General features: G+C 29.9%; 1 protein-coding gene across 1 annotated transcript; it reads left to right on the top strand.

The window, feature by feature from the left end:
* Positions 1-1,787: 1,787 nt before the first annotated feature.
* Positions 1,788-22,494, top strand: LOC145269317 (uncharacterized). The gene is made up of 2 exons (XM_080125015.1): positions 1,788-1,934; positions 18,681-22,494. Exon 2 carries the CDS (start codon positions 19,153-19,155, stop codon positions 20,608-20,610), a length of 1,458 nt encoding a protein of 485 aa, XP_079981141.1. The 5' UTR covers positions 1,788-1,934; positions 18,681-19,152; the 3' UTR covers positions 20,611-22,494.
* Positions 22,495-22,739: the final 245 nt, after the last annotated feature.

The raw sequence follows: 22,739 nt of genomic DNA, 5'->3' as shown, positions 1-22,739 counted from the left end.
AATGGTCATTTCACATATAATGTCATTTCACATATAATGGTCATTTCACATATAATGTCATTTCACATATAATGTCATTTCACATATAATGTCATTTCACATATAATGTCATTTCACATATAATGTCATTTCGCATATAATGTCATTTCACATATAATGGTCATTTCACATATAATGGTCATTTCACATATAATGTCATTTCACATATAATGTCATTTCACATATAATGTCATTTCACATATAATGGTCATTTCACATATAATGGTCATTTCACATATAATGTCATTTCACATATAATGTCATTTCACATATAATGGTCATTTCACATATAATGTCATTTCACATATAATGGTCATTTCACATATAATGTCATTTCACATATAATGTCATTTCACATATAATGGTCATTTCACATATAATGGTCATTTCACATATAATGTCATTTCACATATAATAGTCATTAACTAATATCTGGATGCATTAGAATTATTGAAGTTTCAATTGGAAATTGACAGCAGACAGTGGCACACATATTAATATTAAGAAGTTTTAACTGAATTAAAGTTATATAATTATTGAATCACATTCTATAAATACATATATATTTCTAGTCTCTCTCTCTCTCTCTCTCTCTCTCTATATATATATATATATATATATATATATATATATTTCTAATCCATATATATATATATATATATATATATATAGTCTATATATATATATATATATATATATATATATATATATATATATATATATATATATATATATATATTTCTAGTCTATGCTCCTCACCTTGAGTTGAGCATATTGAGAAGTGATACACGAATTACCATTAGCGCATAAGCAATGCTCTTTGTGTAAACAAATCGAGCTTAGTTATTTCGGACGATGTCAAAACAATGCATGACTCGAACAGCAGCCGCTGATTAGTGTAATGGATAGGAGCCTTGACTGTCATACAATTTCAATCCTGGCTTGGGGTAATTACCTGTTTAGCTGCACTGATGAGCTGTGAAACAGTGAAACAGTTCTGTATGTGGATGACTATATATATATATATATATATATATATATATATATATATATATATATATATATATATATATATATATATATATATATATATTAGGAGTTAAGATAAACGGGACAAGCAAAATAAATGCATACGTTTTCAGCGTCCCAATTTCTCATTAAAAAAAAAATGATGAATCGCTTCTTAGTCCAACAAGATATTTTGCTTTCATTTGTTACATTTTCTGCAAAAGCACCATGAAAACTATTTCACTGTAAATAATTTCCGACCAATCATTAAGATTTTCCCAAAATTACAAAACAAAACGTTTTACAAAATATCAAATTAAAATATATAATTTTATTTACACAATTTTTGGGGGTAAATTTTTACTTGATTTCCCAGCTGAACATTTTCCTAAATAATAACTCTCAATGGTTTTAGAGTATGCTGAAAACGAATATCGCATTTAAATTTTCGGAAAAGTACTTATTTGTGGAAAATGTAATTGTAATATCCGTTTTCAGTCTACCCGAAAACCTATAAAAGTCATTTTAAGGTCATTTTGTCAAGTAAAAATTTACCATTTTTTAAAATGCTAAACTTTTAGATTTAGTATTTTTATTTTCAAAAGAAAAAAAAAAGATTCCATTTTTTTCGAGGCATTAAATGGTGATTTGTAGCATAAAAAAAAACCTATTAAACGTGATGTTAACAAAAAAATAACAAGAGATGAGCGAAAAACAGGGGAGATAATTCATACTTTAATTTTATTGAGAAACATTTTAAAGATTAAACGTTAATTCATTAGACGAAGACGTCATTTTCATAAGGTTTTCATTTGAAATTTGCAAGTCTAATTATGTTATCCTTTCTTTCAAACATTCCACATATGCGTGCCAAGATTTGAAGACGAGTAAGTATTAATTGCTTCAATTTCATTGTCCTCTGTTTTCTTTGTAAAAAAATATAAAAACCGTTCCATCAAGCGTGAGTCTTCCCCTTTAATCCTTACTGTTTATACCCCCCCCCCATGCAATGAATAAATATTTTTAATAAACTAATTTTTGCAAAATAATGTCTACATTGTTTATGAGATGAAAATAATGTAATTTATTATGTGAGATTTATTTGTTAGTTTTTATTAAATACACACACATTATATATGTATGTGTGTGTGTGTCCGTCCATGTCTTTTTTTTTTTTTTTTTTTTTACTACGACATTTTGACGTTACGGAAGAATGGGCGACCTAACGGTGTTAGTTGAAAATCGCTTACTAATGTTAAATTGTTCCGTTTTCATGTTTTTGTTTAAATTTACCAACAGCTATGTTTTACTTCGGCAATATTTTACATGCCATATCCGCGTGTATTGAATTTGTTTAAGTTTGTATTTTTTCTTTTAAAATTATTATTTTACAAAAAAGTACCCCCCCCCCAAAAAAACATTGTATTCTGTTTTCTAAAATTATAAAGAAAGCAAATATTTAATAAAGTAATATAGTTTTATAATACGAAAAAAGCAGATTCAACCCATTGGAAAACACTGTATTTAAAAAAGCAAAGCAAAACATTAATACAAACAACGTAATAGATGCAGATCACTAGAAAACGTTGTATTGTATTTATCAACAACAAAAAATGATAATAAAAAAATCATTGTGCTCCATTTTCCAAGTAATATATTATATAGTGTATATACTAGGCAGGCACCGCCAAAACTGGGGGGGGGGGCAGGTAAGTACTTTTTGACGGACCGTCTTTTTAAAAATCTACCAAAAATCAGGTAATTATCCAATCAATACGAAAATTTCAGCGATTATTAAGAGAAGAATGACAGTGTACTTATTTTCCATAAACAATATTTATATATATATATTTTTTTGCTTACCCCCCCCCCCCTTGTTTTGAGGGGGTTCCAAATATGCTTAAAATAATCATCTGAAACTGAACAAAACATATTATGTTGTTGTAAGGGACAGGATTATAGATTAAAAAAAACAAAAAAAAACTTTTTTGCATACCTTATTTTGATGTCTGAATATCAGAACTTCGATTGTGTTTAATTATCCCGCTTTTGAGTTTTGAAGTGTGAAATTCGGTGAATATGTTAAGTAAAATAATTAATTTAAGTTAAGCAAAACAACAAAAAAGTGTGTATAATATTTATCCGAAAAAAGCCATTTTAAAATCTTTGATAAATAAATTAACAATTTCTTTTTAGCAAGCCGAATAATGCATGACCATTATTAAACAGGGCATGCTTTGAAGAATCGATACAAAAAAAATTTTGATAAATATTGTGCCCTTTGTGTTAAAAATATCATTATTTTTTCGATCAAGTTTGGAAACGTTTGCCGCTTTTCGACTACGGTGGACCAAACGCGCTGAAATAATTTTTTTTTATTCTGCTTTAAATTGCCCCCCTCCCCATTTTGGAGAGCCTGTCCCCCACACGCATACACATTAAAAACCAAACTCATACAAATGGTCACCCATCTGGTACTGGCCAGCCTCAGCGTTAATAATACATTGAAATTTTCGTCACTGAAAAATAAGTTTTTTTGGCCTGTTTGGTCTTCCATAGTTTGCTTTTTATCAAGAACAAATCTAAAGTTTGTAAACAGAGTAATCAAATCGACTTGAAGTAACTGGTTGTCTATATGAATAAGTGGAATTATTTGAAATCCAGGTACTTATATTATAATATTTTTGCATATTCTCATAGAAAATCACCCTAAATCTTAGTTAGACAAGAAATAAAAAATGAATTCTTTAAAAAAAAAAACCCTTTTTTTTAACTATTTATATACGTTTTTTTGTGCAAAAAAAACAAAAAAAAAACACAAAAACGCCAGTTGTTAACTTTTGGGGAAAATTTAACATTTAAAATTTAATTAAAAATAGTAGAAAAGTTTTACATTATTCTGCTTTCTATATGATAAAATTCAGGGTTTTATCTTTCTGGAAATAAAAATTTTACTCAGAAATAATGGATTTTCATAAATGTAATTTCGTTTTAAAAAACAACAACAACTTGATTTTTCGGCCATTTTTGGCGGTGCCTAGTGTATACCCTTCCCAAGTATATTATATATTTTATAATACTTAAACAGATCTAAACCATCGAAAAGCACTGTATTTTGATTTAAAAAAATAAACAATAAAAAACATTGTATTCAATTTTTTTTTATAAACATAAAGAGATTAATAAATATTTAATGAAGTATTTTTATAATAATAGTTTCACATTTTCTTTCATGTCAATTTACACTAAAACCGATCGTCCAATTTGATAACCGGACCATTATTTCTTCTACTTTAGGTTTTTCACCTGACACTTGTACGGCTGGATCTAGGGTCACCTATATTCCAGAATGCTGATATCTATGTATTAATAGGATAGCATGTGTGTTATTTATTTTGTGTGTTACCCTTACATCTGAGTGACTGTGGTTTAATTGTTATGGACTTCTATTTCTTGTGATAAATAATTTTATCAAGAATTCTTCATAAATTTTGGTTTCGGTTTCAATTATAGTTGAATGAACTCAAGTTATATATATATATATATATATATTCTTGTTTTTCATAAGTTTTGATTCAAGCTGATGCACCTAAGTCATATGGATATAGTTTTTTAAACTTTTAAATCGCAACTTTACAATATATAAAAATCGATAGAACATTAACTCTATAATACGAAATTTGCAAGAATTAAAATATCATATTTAAGCATACTTTACAACTGGGCTATGCCGGGCGTCTCTACTAGCTTAGATAAATACTTTTGCAGTTTTAACAAAAGAGTAATATCCATTTAATTTAAACCAAAGCTAATATCTATCTGGTGTTGGCCGGGATTTGTTTTACTTTATTTTGTTTTTCTTTTTTGTTTCACTTTTTATTAAGTTTTTCATCATTTTAACACATTATTTTTTAGTCAGATTTTGATTGTTAAATATAAATTTTACGAAACTGTTTAATAATTCAATGATTAAACTGAATTTCTAACAAATTTTGTAAATAAAATATTATTTTAATCTTTTGTAAATAAAATATTATTTTAATCTAATACATGATGACTTGTCAAAAATTAAGAATTCAGAAATGACTTTCTATTTGATATTCCGATGAAATGTAGGAAAGTGATTCTTTTTTTTCATCCATCCAGCGCAGCCATAGTGAAGATTGAACTCGCTACACGAGTTTGTAGTGTAATTCAAATCTTGTCAGTTGCTGAATACTTGATGCTTCGACAAGGGTATTTTTTATCATGATGCCATCACTAGATGGGGTGCCTACCACAGCTTAAGAGAGTCCCATCTACCCTCGAAAGAGAAGGATAGACCACGCCAGTTTCTCAACCTGGTATTTTTACTTTGTGGTAAGCCGTTGAAAAAAAATGTTACATTAATAAGATTTTTTTATTTATGAAATTATGAAATGTCTTCAAAAAGTGTCAATGTTTTAATAAGAATTTTATTTTCTATTTGATGGCTTAAATGTTTCCAAATTCAACTCTAATTTGAAAGTGTCAGCAAAGTCATTTTTTAATTCGTAACAAAAGAGAATTTTTTATTGTCAGACAAGTTGAAAAATAAAAATACACAAAAATAGTGCCCGCAATATTAGTAAAAAGAATGTGAATCAACTATTCAAACAGTCCAAGATGATTTAAGTTAATAGAAAGCTACCTCTACCTATCTGATGATTTTTTACTTGAAGTTTATTTTTCTATTTTTTAAAATTTTAACTTAGCTGTTTTGTATTCTTTATAATATTCACTTGGGAAGGGTATACACACTATTAATGGCACAAGAATAAATCACTTGGACATGTGTGTATAGAACAAAAACTTTTATTGACTGATTTAGTAAGGTTAGTATGGAAGTGGGGGTTGTGGTCCATTCAAAAGAGGAGTAGTGGGAAAAGGGGATGACTCCGACTTTTTCACCAATACAGGTCAACAAGATTAAATTTTCAACTTTTTTCAGGTTTTCTGTCAGACTCTGGAGCTAGAAGAAATATTTGGAACTGATTTCTCCATCATTCCCATTCATGTGTTAACTTGTCTGTATTGAAGTTAAATTCCCTTGGATATGGTAAAAATTCCATGATTTTTTTTCAATGGCTACCTGAGTTTCTTCTGACACCATTTTCTATTTTTCATAGTATTGACTTGCGAAGCATGAAAATAAATAACTGGACATGTGTATATGCAACAAAACTTTATATTGACTGGTTATTATTAGTATGATTACTATGAAATTGGGAAGTTGCTGTCCATTCAAAGGGGGAGTAGTGGACAAGGAAGATAACACCATTTTGACTGTATACAAGCTGTTTATCTTTTTTTAAATTATTATTTTTAATTGGATTTTGAAAGTTAAGTTATTTATTTTTTTACTTAGAAATAAATGTTATGATAATTATTGACTCAAATTTCTCACAAATTTCCTAAATAAATGTCATTTTAAGTAGATATCCCAAACTAGCCCAGTTTAGGATTCGAAAACTGGTAAATAAAGTTAAATTTCCCTCAACTTCAACTTGCGATATCTCGTTTATTTTTTGGGTTATTTTGATGAAGTTTTCATTTAAATAAAATTTAATCTTTTTGCTTTACAGATATATAATTCTTTTTCTTGTGTCTTTAATAGTTTTTTTCAAGGCTACTTCAAGTTATGTCACTAATTTTGGTGAACGCAGCTTTATTTTTTACACAAAAAAAATGTTGGTGTTTTTCAAATTTGGTGTGTGCGATATTGTCAGTCTCTAGGTATAAAAAATAGTACCATTTTAAAGAAAAAAGGTCACTTATCAATATGGTGAGATTAAAATCGGGGTTTAAGTGGGTTTTTACAAAAAAATCCAACTTGAAAACTTCCGTGAAAGAAATATGAAAGAAATATGAAAGAAATATGAAAGAAATTCAGTTGAAAAAATTCCAAAAAGCTCACTGTTTTGTAGAGAAATGTCTTTAATAATCTGTTGGTGTCATATTACTATGCTCCAAAATCAAGGAAGGCCGCTAATAAAAGTGACTGTACCTACACATCGAGATTTACAACTTAATCTCAAGTGACTGAAGTAAGAAGTATCATTTTTAACTGTCAGCATGAACGAGCCACACGACCTAGTGAAAATGTAAACAAACAACCTGTTTCACTATGGATATATCAAAATTCTAAGATGAGTTTATTTTTGTTTATTTAAGTTATAGAAAGTTATTGTTTAAAAAAAGATCTTTAGTGCGTCCATAAAAGAAATGTTTGTTTATTTAATAATTCCTGAGACGGCACTTCTACAGTTTATCGCCAAAAATGGAGAGGCCATTTTTTTTCGCACACCTGTCATTAAAATCCGAGGGACAAATCAGTATTTTAAACTATGACCGAAGTTAGAAATAAATAACAAAAAAGTTAAACTAGATATTAATTACTTCCGGAAAGAACTATGAAAAAAAAAGTAAATAAAGAAAGTGAAAGAAAACATATATCCATATTTTAATTGAAAATGTTTCGATTTAATTAATGAAAACGGGAATGTTTTTTCATGAAACGTATATATATTGTTATTATTAAAAACAGAAAATGACATATTCATAATTGTCTAAACTGGGCGAGCACCATTTGAGAACCAAAACATTTACTGTATAAAAATTGATCAAAATATAATTGTAAACACATTTATTGAAAAGTTTGCATAAGAAAATATAATTTTAATAAAACAAATTTGTAATGAAAGCAACATTGGATTTCTATAAAATAGTGTCATTTTTTTCCGAACAAATAATTTTAATGAAACATTTTTTTTAATTAAAGCAACTTTAACGGGTCAATAAAAAATTAATTTAAATGAAACTGAAAAATCATTATCTACTTTAATTTTTTTATTTATTTCATGCTTCGGTCATAGTTTAAAATACTGATTTCTCCCTCGGATTTTAATGACAGGTACATGAAAAATTGGCATCTGCATTTTTGGCAACAAACTGTAGAAGTACCCGTGAGACCTATATGTTCTATCAGGTGTTTTTGAAAGACTTGAACTGAGATATCTCAAGGTTGTCTTAGGTGTCAAAATCAACACCAGTGGAAATAAAGTTCAACTGGAAGCTGCTTTCTCTGACTACTTGAGAAGAAATCCCGTTAATTCATTTCCACCTCCAAAGCAACAAAAAAATCCCTTAGTGAATCTGCTGAACATTCAGATAACTCCTGCAGTTGTGATGAAGAACCATCTCAGGATATCTTCAGTTATGAGCATCAAGGACAATGGGTTGCTGTCTACTATGACACCAACTTTTACATTGGCCAAGTCATTGAGGTTATATCTGCATCCAGCACTGTAATGAAATTTTTATCGGAAACGAAAAGTAGAAATTTTTTTTTCGATCGTCTTTGTTAGATGACATTGCACAGGTAGAGTCAGCATTTGTTTATGGATGGGGTTTTGAGGTAATGCCAGTTTCAAGTGATGGTGGGATTTGGAGTGTTCTTGATATCTACCATAGCAGAAGTTTATGAAAGAATTCTGAGTGAAAATCAATAAGGAAAGGAATTGTAGTAAGTGCCTATAAAATATCTTACTTGTTTCATTGTCTTTTAAGTTGAAAGTTTTTCAATGCTTGAAAAAAAATTACTTGTGACTTTTTGTATAACAAATTTCTAAATCTTATTGTTGTCGGCCCTTTTTTGGTGAGTTTAAATTCCCCAAAGCAAAAATATTTCTGCGGCAAAACTTTTTGTTATTAGAAACAAGGCCAGCATTTTTTTTTTAGTTTCTCACAAAAAATTAGTAAAGTTGCAAAGTTTTAAGCTTCTACCTCCAATGGTTACATTTTTACAGCAATTTCAGTAACGTATACTTTTGACTCATTTTTTAACACTTTTTTGCCCTTTTTACGAAATTGTCTGTTCGACTGCTTTTACATGTTCACAATTGAGTGGTTTTATCAATTTATAATTAAAAGAAAAAATTATCTTGATCTCTAATGTGTTATGAATCATACTAAGAATAGCATTACAAGCGTATGCTGTATTTTCGTGGACATCAGCAATATTACATACCTAATGTGCTTCAACAAGTCATATCTTTTTTATTTGTTGGTCAGTTTTTAAAAGAATTACATTGATGGAAAGAGAATAAAATAAGCATTCCAATGATGTTAATTTATTTTTCTTTTATGCCTTCAATGTTTTTATGCTTCAAGTTAAAAATGAAAAATTGGTAAAAAAATGACGACACAAAAAGGGAAACACTTTTTTTCAATTTGTTCATTTTATACGTTACGTTTGGAGACACATACGTGGGGTTAAATTTGATTGGATATGGCTGACATTTTACAGGCTATATAAACAAAGAAGTCCATCTCTACTGATGTTTGATGTTTGATTTTTACGACGATAGGAAGCAAAGTTATGACCGAGCAAAGTTGACGAAGAATATTTCAAAATTGATGAGATAAATCTGCATATATCATCCATTTTCATATAAATAATAGTTTCAGAATTATTTTCATGTATAATATGTAAATATTCGATAATTATTAATTGCGCAGAATTTTATTTCAAATGTTATCTTTTATAGAAATCAAATTCGCTTACGGAAAAACGGTCGCTAAGCGCGTCATGTGCTGAGCTGACTAAAGCATTTTCTTAAAAATAGAAAACTGTTTCTGCTTTCGTCTTACTAGACTAGTCATTTTTTATTCTGAGTTCGTCAATTTAAAAAAATTATTTTCAAGTTTTTCAAATTTGATTTCCAAACAATACTATTTTGTTGTTTTTAACGCTTTCAGTACACGGGCACTAAAAGCGTTAAAAAACAAAAAAATGTACTAATTACATGCGTTTAACTACTTATTTGTACTTAAGGTAGAATTGAGTTTTTTAGTGGTCAAAAAAAAAAAGCATAACAAATAAAAGGTATTTGTTCACATGCTACCATGCTAAAATAACGTTATTATTTAGAAACCCATTCTTAACATGGGGAAGGAAGGGTGTTTTTTGTTAACTATTCTGTACTTTTACTTAATAATTAAATAAAAAAGATATTGTGAAAATTGTATTTATTTTTAATTCATTGTCAAGACTATTTTTTGGAATCTGTAAAACAAACCCGTTTTTTTTTTAACTGAGGATATCTAAATAATAATAATAATAATATGAACAATTAGGCGGTTCGATAAAGAATTTCATTGTGATGCATTTTGTAAATTTTTACCTTGTTTCCACCTTAACATTTTTCTTTAAAATGACTACCTTTATAGGTTTTCGAGTATACTGAAAACGAATATCACATTTAAATTTTCCGCAAATAAGTAGCTTTCCGGATATTAAGCAATGTCATTTCTTACGTTGTTGCTGGTGACCATCTTGGTATGTGCGTTTGTGCATAGTTTCTCGGGGTTGCACTTGCGCATATCAAGATGGCCACCAGCGATAACATAAGAAATAACATTGCTTAATATCCTTATTTATTTGCAGAAATTTAAATGCGATATTCGTTTTCAGCATACCTTAACACCTATTGAAGTAATTTTAAATGTTAAGGTAGAAACAAGTTTTAAAAAATTACCGTTTTATTTCTTTGTTTACATAATTGAATTTTCAGTAAAACAACAGAATAGAAATGACAAAAAATACCATCGACTGGTGAATTATATAGATTTTGCTTATCAGGATTCCTGGTATCCTGGCACCGTGAAAGTTACATCGAGGATTCATGTAAAGTACGATTTAGGGTTGCATCGCAGAAAATAGGGGTATATTTTGTGCCAGATAGAGAGGATTAACAAAATTAATAATTGGACTGGTCCCAAAATGCATAAATTCTGGTCGACTATGGGAATTTCCATCTTTTACAGAAATCCAAAATCCATATGAAAATTTTTCTTTAATATATTTCTGAGATTAATTCATATCTACTCCATTTTTTTTCTTTGAAGGGAGTAGTAAATACCGGTCATGAATGCTCTTTAGGCATCCAATGGCTACACCCAGGATTAAGCTCTCCTTTGGTGAGTAGGCAGGAAAATGTTATATTTAAATACCACTATAATACTTAGTTTTATTCATAAATAGACACCCACTGTATGATACCATGCGCTAGTTTTAAACAAATTGAAATTTGTACATCTGAATTTATAATTCATGGCTTATGGTAAAGAGATACATTAGATTTGACTGCATAATCAGAAAGAGCACACAATTTTACATAAGACTGCCAAATTTCATTAGAATAGCTTGAAAAATAAATAAATGGTGGCGAAATTACCGAATTTCTTGAAATGTTGAGGTCCGTAATTTAGCCCACTTTTTCTACAGAAAAATGTCCAGGGAAAAGCATAAATTTTGGCACTTAAAATTCTCATAACTTTTAAACTACTGATAGTATTTGCATAATTCAAACGGTTTTAAGCATCTTTTACATAGCTCTTTTCATGCAAGTTGATAAAATAACAATTATCTAAAAATAAAAAATCGACTTGTAATGCTACTAAGAAGATTCAATGCATTAGCTATTGAAATGAAATTGATATGAACAGTCAAAGTTGCATTTCCGTGTCATATTTTGCACATTTTTCCTGTTGGTAGTGGAATTTTGCCTAGTGTTTAGGTTGGTTTCATCTAATAATTATTGCTTTCATCTAATAATTATTGCTTTCATTAGTATTAATTTTCATTTAAGACAAGATGACATTACATTTATAAGGCTTTCATTTTTAGTTATGTACTGTGAAATTTGGCTTCTGGACCATGATAGCAAATTTTCAACTTTCCGACAAACTTTGAACGATCATAACTTGATAGCTAATTGCGCTACCAAAATAAATTTGGTACTTTTGTTTATGGTTTATGAAAATCTATCTGACCACATTAATTTTTTTTAGATATAGGGTCATTCCATGTCAAAACACCAGCAAAAAGTTCAAGTCTGCACCCACCGACACCGAATTAGTTGAAATTTGGCACAAATATTCCCCTTCATGAGTTGGGAAAATTTGCCAAATTATTTGGTCCTAAACCTTACCGTTCGGATTTTAGGGGGGTGTAAAATTTGCATATTTTGCTTCCAAATTTATGCCATGAAACGTCACAGAATTTCAGGGTTTTATAAAATGAGAAAAAAAAACTTTCTCTTCAATTTTCATAATATTTTTTTGATAGCATCTACTATGGTTGTTTAAGTTCTCAAAAAAAAATTTGTGAGGGTTTCTAGCCTACTTTAGAAGATATGGCCCTGCAAAGTTTATCTTTTTTCTATGTACGCACGGTAATTCAGTGAAAGATTGATAAAGACAATCATCCTAATACTCCCAAACTCCTCAAATGTTCATATTGTGCTAAGTAATTTCTTAAACTATTCAATAAGATAGTCTTTGTTAAGAAAATAATTTAAATATAGTTAGCAGATATTGCATTTTGTATGATACGGATAGATTGTCTTTAACAAGTGATAAGCATTGACTCATGCATTAGGATCAGCATTTAGAGTTTTTGTAGATGGCATTAAACATTAATTTAAACATAAATGGCATTAAACATTAATTTAAACATAAATGGCATTAAACATTAATTTAAACATAAATGGCATTAAACATTAATTTAAAAGAAATTATTTCTGATTGAATTTAAAAAAAAAATTAATTTCATAATTTTCACGAAACAAAAAAATTCGATTTCTTTTTGTTTTGCATGTGAATTTTTAAAACTTAGAATATTTGTAATTGTCACTAAATATTTATATATTTTTTTATTCATAAAGAAATATTTTCAATTACATCACTTTAAAAATTATATTTTTATATTTTTTACAAGTTTTCAAAAAGTTATTCTCATTAATCTAAATTTTTTTTGTTTAGAAGAAAGTGATGACAATATACAAATTTTAAACTATGCTGTGCACCAAATTTTGTTGTGTACATAGATTAATTTGTTTTGTATACAATTCTTTGCACAGATAATTTATCCACTTTGGACAAATGATAAACTCTACCATTTGGTGTTGTAGTATCAATATCAACAGACAAAGACTTGCCTCTTTTTGTTCTTGCACAGCTAAAATACCATTTTCCAAACACAATTTGCAAGCCTTGCGTACAATGTGTTCTGAAACACCAAATACATTCATGAATTTTTGTGTGATCAATTGGTAGGGGCAAGTGTCAAGATCTCTATTTTCATTTTAGTGGATTCCACAGACTTCACTTTTGCTGTAAGAACCTCTATCATTTTATCAAAACACCTAACTTTATCTAAAATCTCATCTTTTTTAATTTTAAAGGTTCATCACATAACAGCTCAGAGTCAATGTTTAATGACCTACTGATTGCAGAACAAAGTTTTCTCTTATCTAAACGAGCCTTTCCAGAGTCATGAAGCCCTTTTGTTTTCATTGGAGAAATTCCAATAGCAGAGAAACATTCATTGATATTTGTCTTCTGTTTCTATTGAAGTACTTGCATCAAACTCTTGCATTTCCTAATCCGATACATGACTTTGTTTTTCATCATCAAGAAGTTTGCTGATTCGTATTCGACAACTTAGCACAAAGTTTCTTGCCTGGAATAAGTAACAACTTAGCTTTTGCTTTATCTGCCAACTTCAAAGAAATTGCTTTCAAACTGCCTTTAATTTGCTTCTTATGATTTTTAAATGGATTGCACCAACTCTTTTCAAGCCACTCATACTTAGTTAACAAGGTCTGCTTGTGATGGTCACAGATAGTCTGTATTTTATCCTCATCAAGTCCTGTCCTATAGGCAATAAGCTTTACATCCATTGCGTCCAAATGATCCACTGAAATTAATCCAACCTGTTTATCATGGAATAAATTAGTACTTGTTTCAACTGTTAGCTCAGTACAAATAGAATAATTCATCTTTATCTAAAAAAAAAAAAAATACTTCATTCTGTGTGCTTGTAAAAAATCCAAGTAGGAAAATGTCACCTTTCTCTTTGGATACTGTAAGAAAAATGACTAATAAATATTTTAGGTGCCACAGACAAGTTCCAGTCTGGGTCAAAGGAGGGTCATTCAGTTCACGGTTGGCCAAATTCTAAATTTATTACAATTCTTACCTATCAGATATCTTATGTTTAACCCATAGTCTACAAAAAATGTATTGTTCAGTGTAACTTAATCTTAGTGTTTTAAACTAATGAAAAATACATTTTATTATCACTTTCTTCTAAATGAAAAAAAAAGTTTTAGTTTAATAAAATTAACTGTAAAAAACAAACAAAAAATGTTTTATGCCATCAACAAAAACTCTATAAAGTGTTAATCCTATTGCATGAGTCAATGTTTATCACTTGTTAAAGACAATCTATCCATACCATACAAAATGCAATATGTGCAAACTATATTTAAATTATTTTCTTTTTAAATTAACAAAGATTATCTTATTGAATAGTTTAAGAAATTACTTAACACAATATGAACATTTGAGGAGTTTTGGAGCATGATTGTCTTTATCAATCTTTCACTGAATTACTAACATACATAGGAAAAAAAAACCTATAAAATTGGCAGGGCCATATCTCCTAAAGTAGGCTAGAAACCCTCACAAAATTATTTTGAGAACTTAAGCAGTCATAGTAGATGCTATCAAAAAAATATTATGAAAATTGAGGAGGACATATTTTCTCTAGACTGACCATAAGCTACATAGGTAAAAAATTGATGATTTGGGGGACATGCTTTTGGGAGAGCAAAATTTTATTTTCTACCAGGTATGGGGTTAAAATAATTAGATATTCGGATTCTACAGTCCCTAAATGCCCTTCCTACCAAATTTCAAAAATATTGTATAAGTGGAAGTATTTTTTTTCTTATTTTATAAAACACTGAAATTCTTTGACGTTTCATGGCATAAATTTGGAAGCAAAATATGCAAATTTTACACCCCCCTAAAATCCGAACGGTAAGGTTTAGGACCAAATAATTTGGCAAATTTTCCTAACTCATAAAAAGGAATATTTGTGCCAAATTTCAAGTAATTCGGAGTTGGTGGGTGTAATGGCCTGGTGAACCTATAATGAAAACTAAATTTTTTCATAATGGAATGACCCTATAATGAAAACTAAATTTTTGGTTTGGGATACCTATTTTAAGTTTTCACTCTTTTAATTCATGATCATGTGTTAAGAATATTAATCTAGAAGTGAGCTTTTAAATTGAACTCAAATGTCAAAAGTAATTTATTTGTTAAACTGTTAAATGGCGAGTGGGAGACTATTTACAGAAAATACAAATTTATTACAGATCTTTCTCAAAAGCCTTCATGCGTTCTTGACATATTTGAGACCATTGTCCACTTAGAATTTCATCCAAATGAAATTCCTCAACAGATATCTCGTGACAAAGACAAGTAATGCTTACATTCAAAGGAATTGTGCTATCAACACCCTGAAGGCTCAGATTAGTGTTGATAGCATAAAGTTTTTACTTTGAACTTATTTCCTTTATAGAGAAGTGTGAGTCTTCAAAGGCTATGAGATGTCTTGTGTAACTTTGCTACTTACTATTATAAGATTTCCCCTCACAATTAGTAAATCAACTTTTCATGTAATTTGTGACACATATTGGGAAAGGCATATACAATGTTTTCTGAAGTGAATCTGCTAGATGAGGTAATGAGATGATAAGGTGATGAGATTATGAGGTGATGAGATGGTGAGGTGGAGATGATAAGATGATGTGAAGAGATGAGGTGATGAGATGATATGATGGGATGAGGTGATGAGATGAGGCAATGAGATGAGGTGATAAGGTGAAATGATGAGATAAGGTGATGAGGTGATGCGATGAGATTAGGTGAGGAAATGATGAGGTGATGAGATGGAGATGATGTGAAGAGATGATATGATGGGATGAGGTGATGAGATGAGGCAATGAGATGAGGTGATAAGGTGAAATGATGAGATAAGGTGATGAGGTGATGTGATGAGATTAGGTGAGGAAATGATGAGGTGATGAGATTAGCTAATGAGGTGATAAAATGAGATGATCAGGTGATGGGATGATGAGGTCATGAGATGATGTGAGGTCATGAGATGTGATTATCAGGTGATAAGATGAGATGATGAGGTGATGAGATGATGTGGTGATTAAATGTGGTGATTAGATGATAACGTAATGAGTACTCAATACACCACAACCATTCATGACAGATAAATGATATAATTTTCCTTCACCTAAGGAGCCACTTTCTGCAGAAGACTTGCTTAGGGGCTATTTTCATGAATAGTTGGATGTTTACTTCAAAACTTTGTTGTTATGTTTTTAGAAAACATGCAAAACTGTCTGTTGTCCGATATACAGTTCTTCTCTTTAGCAAACGTTTCTTTAGTTTCTAGTATATGTGCAAAAATTGCTTCTGTGCAACACATTTTTAATTTGGATTATGTATTTCATGATCCTTCCAGTTGTATATATTGTCTATCCTATTTATATTGGTAACAAACGTTTTGTTTTTCTCCAAATTTCTACCAAACACAAATTGACAGATTGAGGACTATTTATATTTCTTTTCGTGTAATTTCACTGAATCTATTGAAATTGGGAAAATTGATATAACACAGCAATACTATATTAAATCTCATAGAGTTACAGACGTTGATGATTTCATTACAATTCTTTAGTATTTTAGAATCTGTGATATGGAGCATAGCTTCATTATGTGGCTGTACATGTCATAAAAATTTATTATGTGGTTGTACATGTCATAAAAATTCATTATGTGGTTGTACATGTTATAAAAATTCATTATATGGCTGTACATGTTATAAAAATTCATTATATGGCTGCACATGTCATAAAAATTCATTATGTGGCTGTACATGTCATAAAAATTCATTATGTGGCTGTACATGTCATAAAAATTCATTATGTGGCTGTACATGTCATAAAAATTCATTATGTGGCTGCACATGTTTTAAAAATTCATTATGTGGCTGCACATGTTTTAAAAATTCATTATGTGGCTGTACATGTCATAAAAATTCATTATGTGGCTGCACATGTCATAAAAATTCATTATGTGGCTGCACATGTCATAAAAATTCATTATGAGGCTGTACATGTCATAAAAATTCATTATGTGGCTGCACATGTCATAAAAATTCATTATGTGGCTGCACATGTCATAAAAATTCATTATGTGGCTGTACATATCATAAAAATTCATTATGTGGCTGTACATGTCATAAAAATTCATTATGTGGCTGTACATGTCATAAAAATTCATTATGTGGCTGCACATGTCATAAAAATTCATTATGTGGCTGCACATGTCATAAAAATTCATTATGAGGCTGTACATGTCATAAAAATTCATTATGTGGCTGCACATGTCATAAAAATTCATTATGTGGCTGCACATGTCATAAAAATTCATTATGTGGCTGTACATATCATAAAAATTCATTATGTGGCTGCACATGTCATAAAAATTCATTATGAGGCTGTACATGTCATAAAAATTCATTATGAGGCTGTACATGTCATAAAAATTCATTGTGGCTGCACATGTCATAAAAATTCATTATGTGGCTGTACATATCATAAAAATTCATTATGTGGCTGTACATGTCATAAAAATTCATTATGTTGCTGTACATGTCATAAAAATTCATTATGAGGCTGTACATGTCATAAAAATTCATTATGTGGCTGTACATGTTTTAAAAATTCATTATGTGGCTGTACATGTCATAAAAATTCATTATGAGGCTGCACATGTCATAAAAATTCATTATGTTGCTGTACATGTCATAAAAATTCATTATGTGGCTGTACATGTCATAAAAATTCATTATGTGGCTGTACATGTCATAAAAATTCATTATGTGGCTGTACATGTCATAAAAATTTATTATGTGGCTGTACATGTCATAAAAATACATTATGTTGCTGTACATGTCATAAAAATTCATTATGAGGCTGTACATGTCATAAAAATTCATTATGTGGCTGCACATGTCATAAAAATTCATTATGTGGCTGTACATGTCATAAAAATTCATTATGTACCAATTCATATACCTCGATTAAATAAAAGGTTTCATTTAAATTTTGTACAGATTCTTTAGTTTGATATAAAGATTCAGGATGTGAATATATTTACATTGGGAAAATAATATTCAAGAGAAAAATAATAGAAAATAATAAAAGATTTGACAAATTATCCTAAAATTCTGAAACACAGTTATTTTTTATAAATTAAATAAATTTGCGCATAAAGTATATATACATTTTTATATCATCTAAAATCGAACCTTAATCGATTATTTATAATCTCATAATTTTTTCTTGTTTTGCAGATGATCATATGAGGAAAATATATTTTTTAAACATTTCAATGTCGATTTTAAAGTAAACAGGAAAATAAAAACGTGACTTTTCACTATTTTGAAATTTCTCAAATTATTCTTTGGTAACAACACCATAGTATGCATTGTAATATATTAATACTAGAAACACTAATACACTGCCTCCAAGAGATTAATTTACTTACAAGCAAAATGTTTTTCCAAAAAATCGACTTGGAATGAAACTTTTTTTGTTTTTCTTTAATATAATTTTAAGAGTTGAAAAGCTTTTAAGACATATATATATATATATATATATTTTTTTTTGATTTTACAGATAATCAAGTTGGATGAATACAACATTTAAATCATGGATATTGCTGTTTAACATAAGAAAAAATAAAAACACTAAAGATTGAAATGTTCAGAAACCTTCCAAAAAACAAAGCAGTAGTACACCTTACAACATACTGAATACATATATAAAACTCTGATATATATATATATATATATATATATAATTTGACCATGAAATGTTTGGAACATTAATCAATACATACTGTTTAAAAATAACAATAAAAAGACATGGTTACTGTTAGAACCATGATTATTCAAAGAAGCGAACCTGTTTTCTGCTGAAATTAAAATTAAGTATCAAATTTAAAGAATTATACAGGCTTAATTATTGATGAAAATGCATTTTTTTTGTGATACGGAAAAGCATTTTTAAAGAAAGGTAGTTTAAAGAAACAGATTTGAATACACACGCAGAAGTCAGGTTCCTGTGAAGTATATGAAACGTTTTTACAATGAAGTTTCACAGTGATAAACCGTATTCTTGTAGAATATGCGGGAATTATTTTACCCAGAAATCATCGTTAAATACACACATGAAAATACACACTGGCGGGAAGTCATATGCTTGTAAAATATGCAGTCGATCATTTTTTGAGAAAGGCAATTTAGATCAACATATTCGAACTCATACTGGGGAGAAACCATATTCTTGTAAGATTTGTGGCAATGCATTTGCACAGAAGTCAACCTTGAATACACACATGAAAATACACACTGGAGAGAAGTGCTATGCTTGTGAAATATGCAGTCGATCATTTGCAGAGAAAAGAAATTTAAATCAGCATATCCGAACGCATACTGGAGAGAAACCATATTCTTGTAAAGTATGTGGAAGCTCTTTTACTCAGAAATCCTCGTTAAATACACACATGAAACGGCACACATCAGAGAAACCATATGCTTGTGAAATATGCAGTAGATCATTTTGGGAGAAAAGAAGTTTGAAGCAACATATTGAACGCCACAATGGAAATAATCTTTATTCTTGTACGGTGTGTGAGGAATCCTTTACTCAGAATTCATCTTTGACTAGACATATGAAAATGCACAGTCAGGAAAAGCCCCACATTTGTGAAATATGCAGTAAATCATTTCATCAAAAAAGGAATTTAAATCAACACATCCGAACTCATACTGGAGAAAAGCCATATTCTTGTGAGTTGTGTGGCAATTCTTTTACCCAGAAATCATCGCTGAATACACATATGAAGATACACATTGCAGAGAAGCCATATTCTTGCGAAATATCCAGTGGATCAGTTTTGGAGAAAAAGTATTTAGAACAAGATATCCCAACTCATACTGCAACGAAGCCATATTCTTGTAGTATATGTAGTAAATCGTTTACACAAAAATCATCATTAAATACGCATATAAAAATACACACTGGAGAGAAACCACATTCTTGTGAAATTTGCAGCAAATCATTTTCACATAAAGGTAATTTAGATCAACATATTCGAATTCACACTGGAGAGAAGCCATTTTATTGTAAAATATGTGGGAACTCTTTCAAACAGAAATCATCGTTAAATACACATACGAAAATACACAATGAAGAGAAGCCATATTCTTGTGAAATTTGTAGTCGATCGTTTTTACATAAAGGCAATTTAGATCAACATATTCGAACGCATACTGGAGAGAAGCCATATCCTTGTGAGTTGTGTGAAACTTCCTTTGCACAAAAGTCATCCTTGAATACACATATGAGAATTCACAGTGGAGAGAAGCCATATGCTTGTGAAATATGCAGTCGATCATTTTCGGAAAAAGGAAATTTAGATCAACATATCCGAACTCACACTGGAGAAAAGCCATATTCTTGTGAGATATGTGGAACTTCTTTTGCACAGAAGTCATCTTTGAATACTCATATAAAAATACACACTGGTGCAAAGACATATTAAATGTTAAATCATTTGAATACTCATATGAAATGCTGTGTTAAATCATTTTCCAAAAAATATCTCTGCATTCACACTGAACAAAAGCCATTTCTGTTCACTTAGGACAACATTCCATAATTCATATAAGAAGTCATACAGAAATCCAAATTCATTTAAAGTATGTGACAAATTATTTGTGCAAAATTACCAGATAGTCAAGCATACATACATACATACACAGAACAGCATAATCATATATATATATATATACACACACATATATATATACATATATATATGTGTGTATATACAGGGTGACCCAAAAAAAAACAGAGGACAGTTAATTGTTTTTCTGAGCATTTTACAGTCAACGGAGAAAAAAATGACAAAGACCCTTATGTTTTGATGTGGTGTTTTGAATATAATAAACTAGTTATGACCAAAGTTTCATTTCATTCAGACAAAACACTAAGAAACGGGGCCTAATTAGAGTTGGGGCCCGTTTTTTGGGAGTCACCCTGTATATGTGTGTGTGGGTGTGTGTGAGTAGGTATTCAGAAAAAAATTTCTTCATAGAGGAAATATTGCAAATGTACCCAAGCGACAAAGTTCAATAGAAATACGAACAATCGCAAATAAAATGATATAAAATCTGAAAAGTATTTCTTGGTTGAAGTGTGAAATAGTAGGTAAATATCCAGCATCACATAGGATACTGTATCTTCAACCTAAGCAAAAAGTTGTGTAAAAATAGAGATCTCAGTTTTGATTAGTTTTGTGGTACATCATTTTTAAGAAAATCTTTTCTAACCTTTCATATCCAAACACGGACAAGAGAAACTGTATCCTTTTAAAATTCAGAATTTACAGAGAAAATCTTTCTTGGGAGCTCATATGTTTGTTTTTAAATGAAAACAATCTTGAACTATAATATATATGACACAATTAAAATGCACTTTTCCTATGAAATTTATAAAAATCATTTTCACTAATATCAAATAAAATACAGAATGGAACGATAAAGAAAACAACACTACAGCTTTATATTAAAACTTTATTTGAAAAAAAAACAACAATTCAGGTTACGTGATTATGTAGTAGAGCTGACATGTATTCAGTGTAGTCGCCTTTAGCCTCAATCACCACCTCAGTATGAGTCTAGAACTGAGAGCATCCCTTTTCCACAAGTGCCAGCGGGAGCTTGGTGAATACTCTGTAGATGACAGCGATCAGTCTGCATTTGGTGTTGTGGGAGGTCATGTTGGTGATGTTCTCAACATATGATCAAACGAAGTAGTCCAGCAGGGAGAGGGCAGTGAGAGGAGGGTACAAAGTTGTGTACCAGTGTTCAGTCCTGCTGCCACACCCAGGGTCGGCCATCTGATTGCAACAGGGGCTCACCACTCTTCAGCGCATCCGGATACTCTGATGTTGACTTTCAAGCTGACTTCAAACAGGTGAAGTAGCATGATGTGAAACCAAAAACCATAAACCTTGTTTTCATCATGCTGAGTATGTCCTTGTTATTAATGACAATCTAATGATGCATTTTGAGGGTGTTGGCAATGGTCCTGTTGTCATAACTTGGATCGGTAGAGAGCAGCGCATCTCCGATCTTGCTCATTAAACATTGTGTTTCTTTTAGAAATGATAGAAGGCTACTTTTGCTCTTGTGATTTGTACACAACTCACCAACTAGTAGATGGTCTGCAACAAAAAAAGAAAAACCGGTTTTATCAAATGGAAATAGAATCACGTCTTCTTTTCTATGGCAAGAATTTTATCATTCCACTCTGCAAATACAATTTTATCATTCCTGTATTTAGTGTAGATAACCAATTTGCTTTAAATTTTGTTTATATTTAGTCCTGATCTGTATTTTTTATGAATAAAGATATTAGAAGATTTCTGAGTTTTGCACTCCTTATTTAATGTGTACTTTTACTCTATGAATTAACACTGGAAATCACTTTAATAGGATTTAGCTCCTGATATCAATTGTTGAATGATTAATCCCATTATCCTTTATTCATTTTCATATAAATCAAGATGGTTCTTGTACAATAAACACAACTGAATGAATTTAAGCTGGTAGATTCCATGTTAAAAGCATCGATTAAAGTTTAACATGAATACATATGTATTATATA

Source organism: Euprymna scolopes, chromosome 45 (assembly GCF_053919585.1).
Source record: "Euprymna scolopes isolate OS-2025 chromosome 45, ASM5391958v1, whole genome shotgun sequence".
NCBI lineage: Eukaryota > Metazoa > Mollusca > Cephalopoda > Sepiida > Sepiolidae > Euprymna > Euprymna scolopes.
This window is presented reverse-complemented; position numbering and strand designations above follow the sequence as displayed.

What these genes read in the sequence shown, in the direction of transcription:
- LOC145269317 (XM_080125015.1), top strand. Translation starts at nt 19,153, where the DNA reads ATGAAGTTTCACAGTGATAAACCGTATTCTTGTAGAATATGCGGGAAT.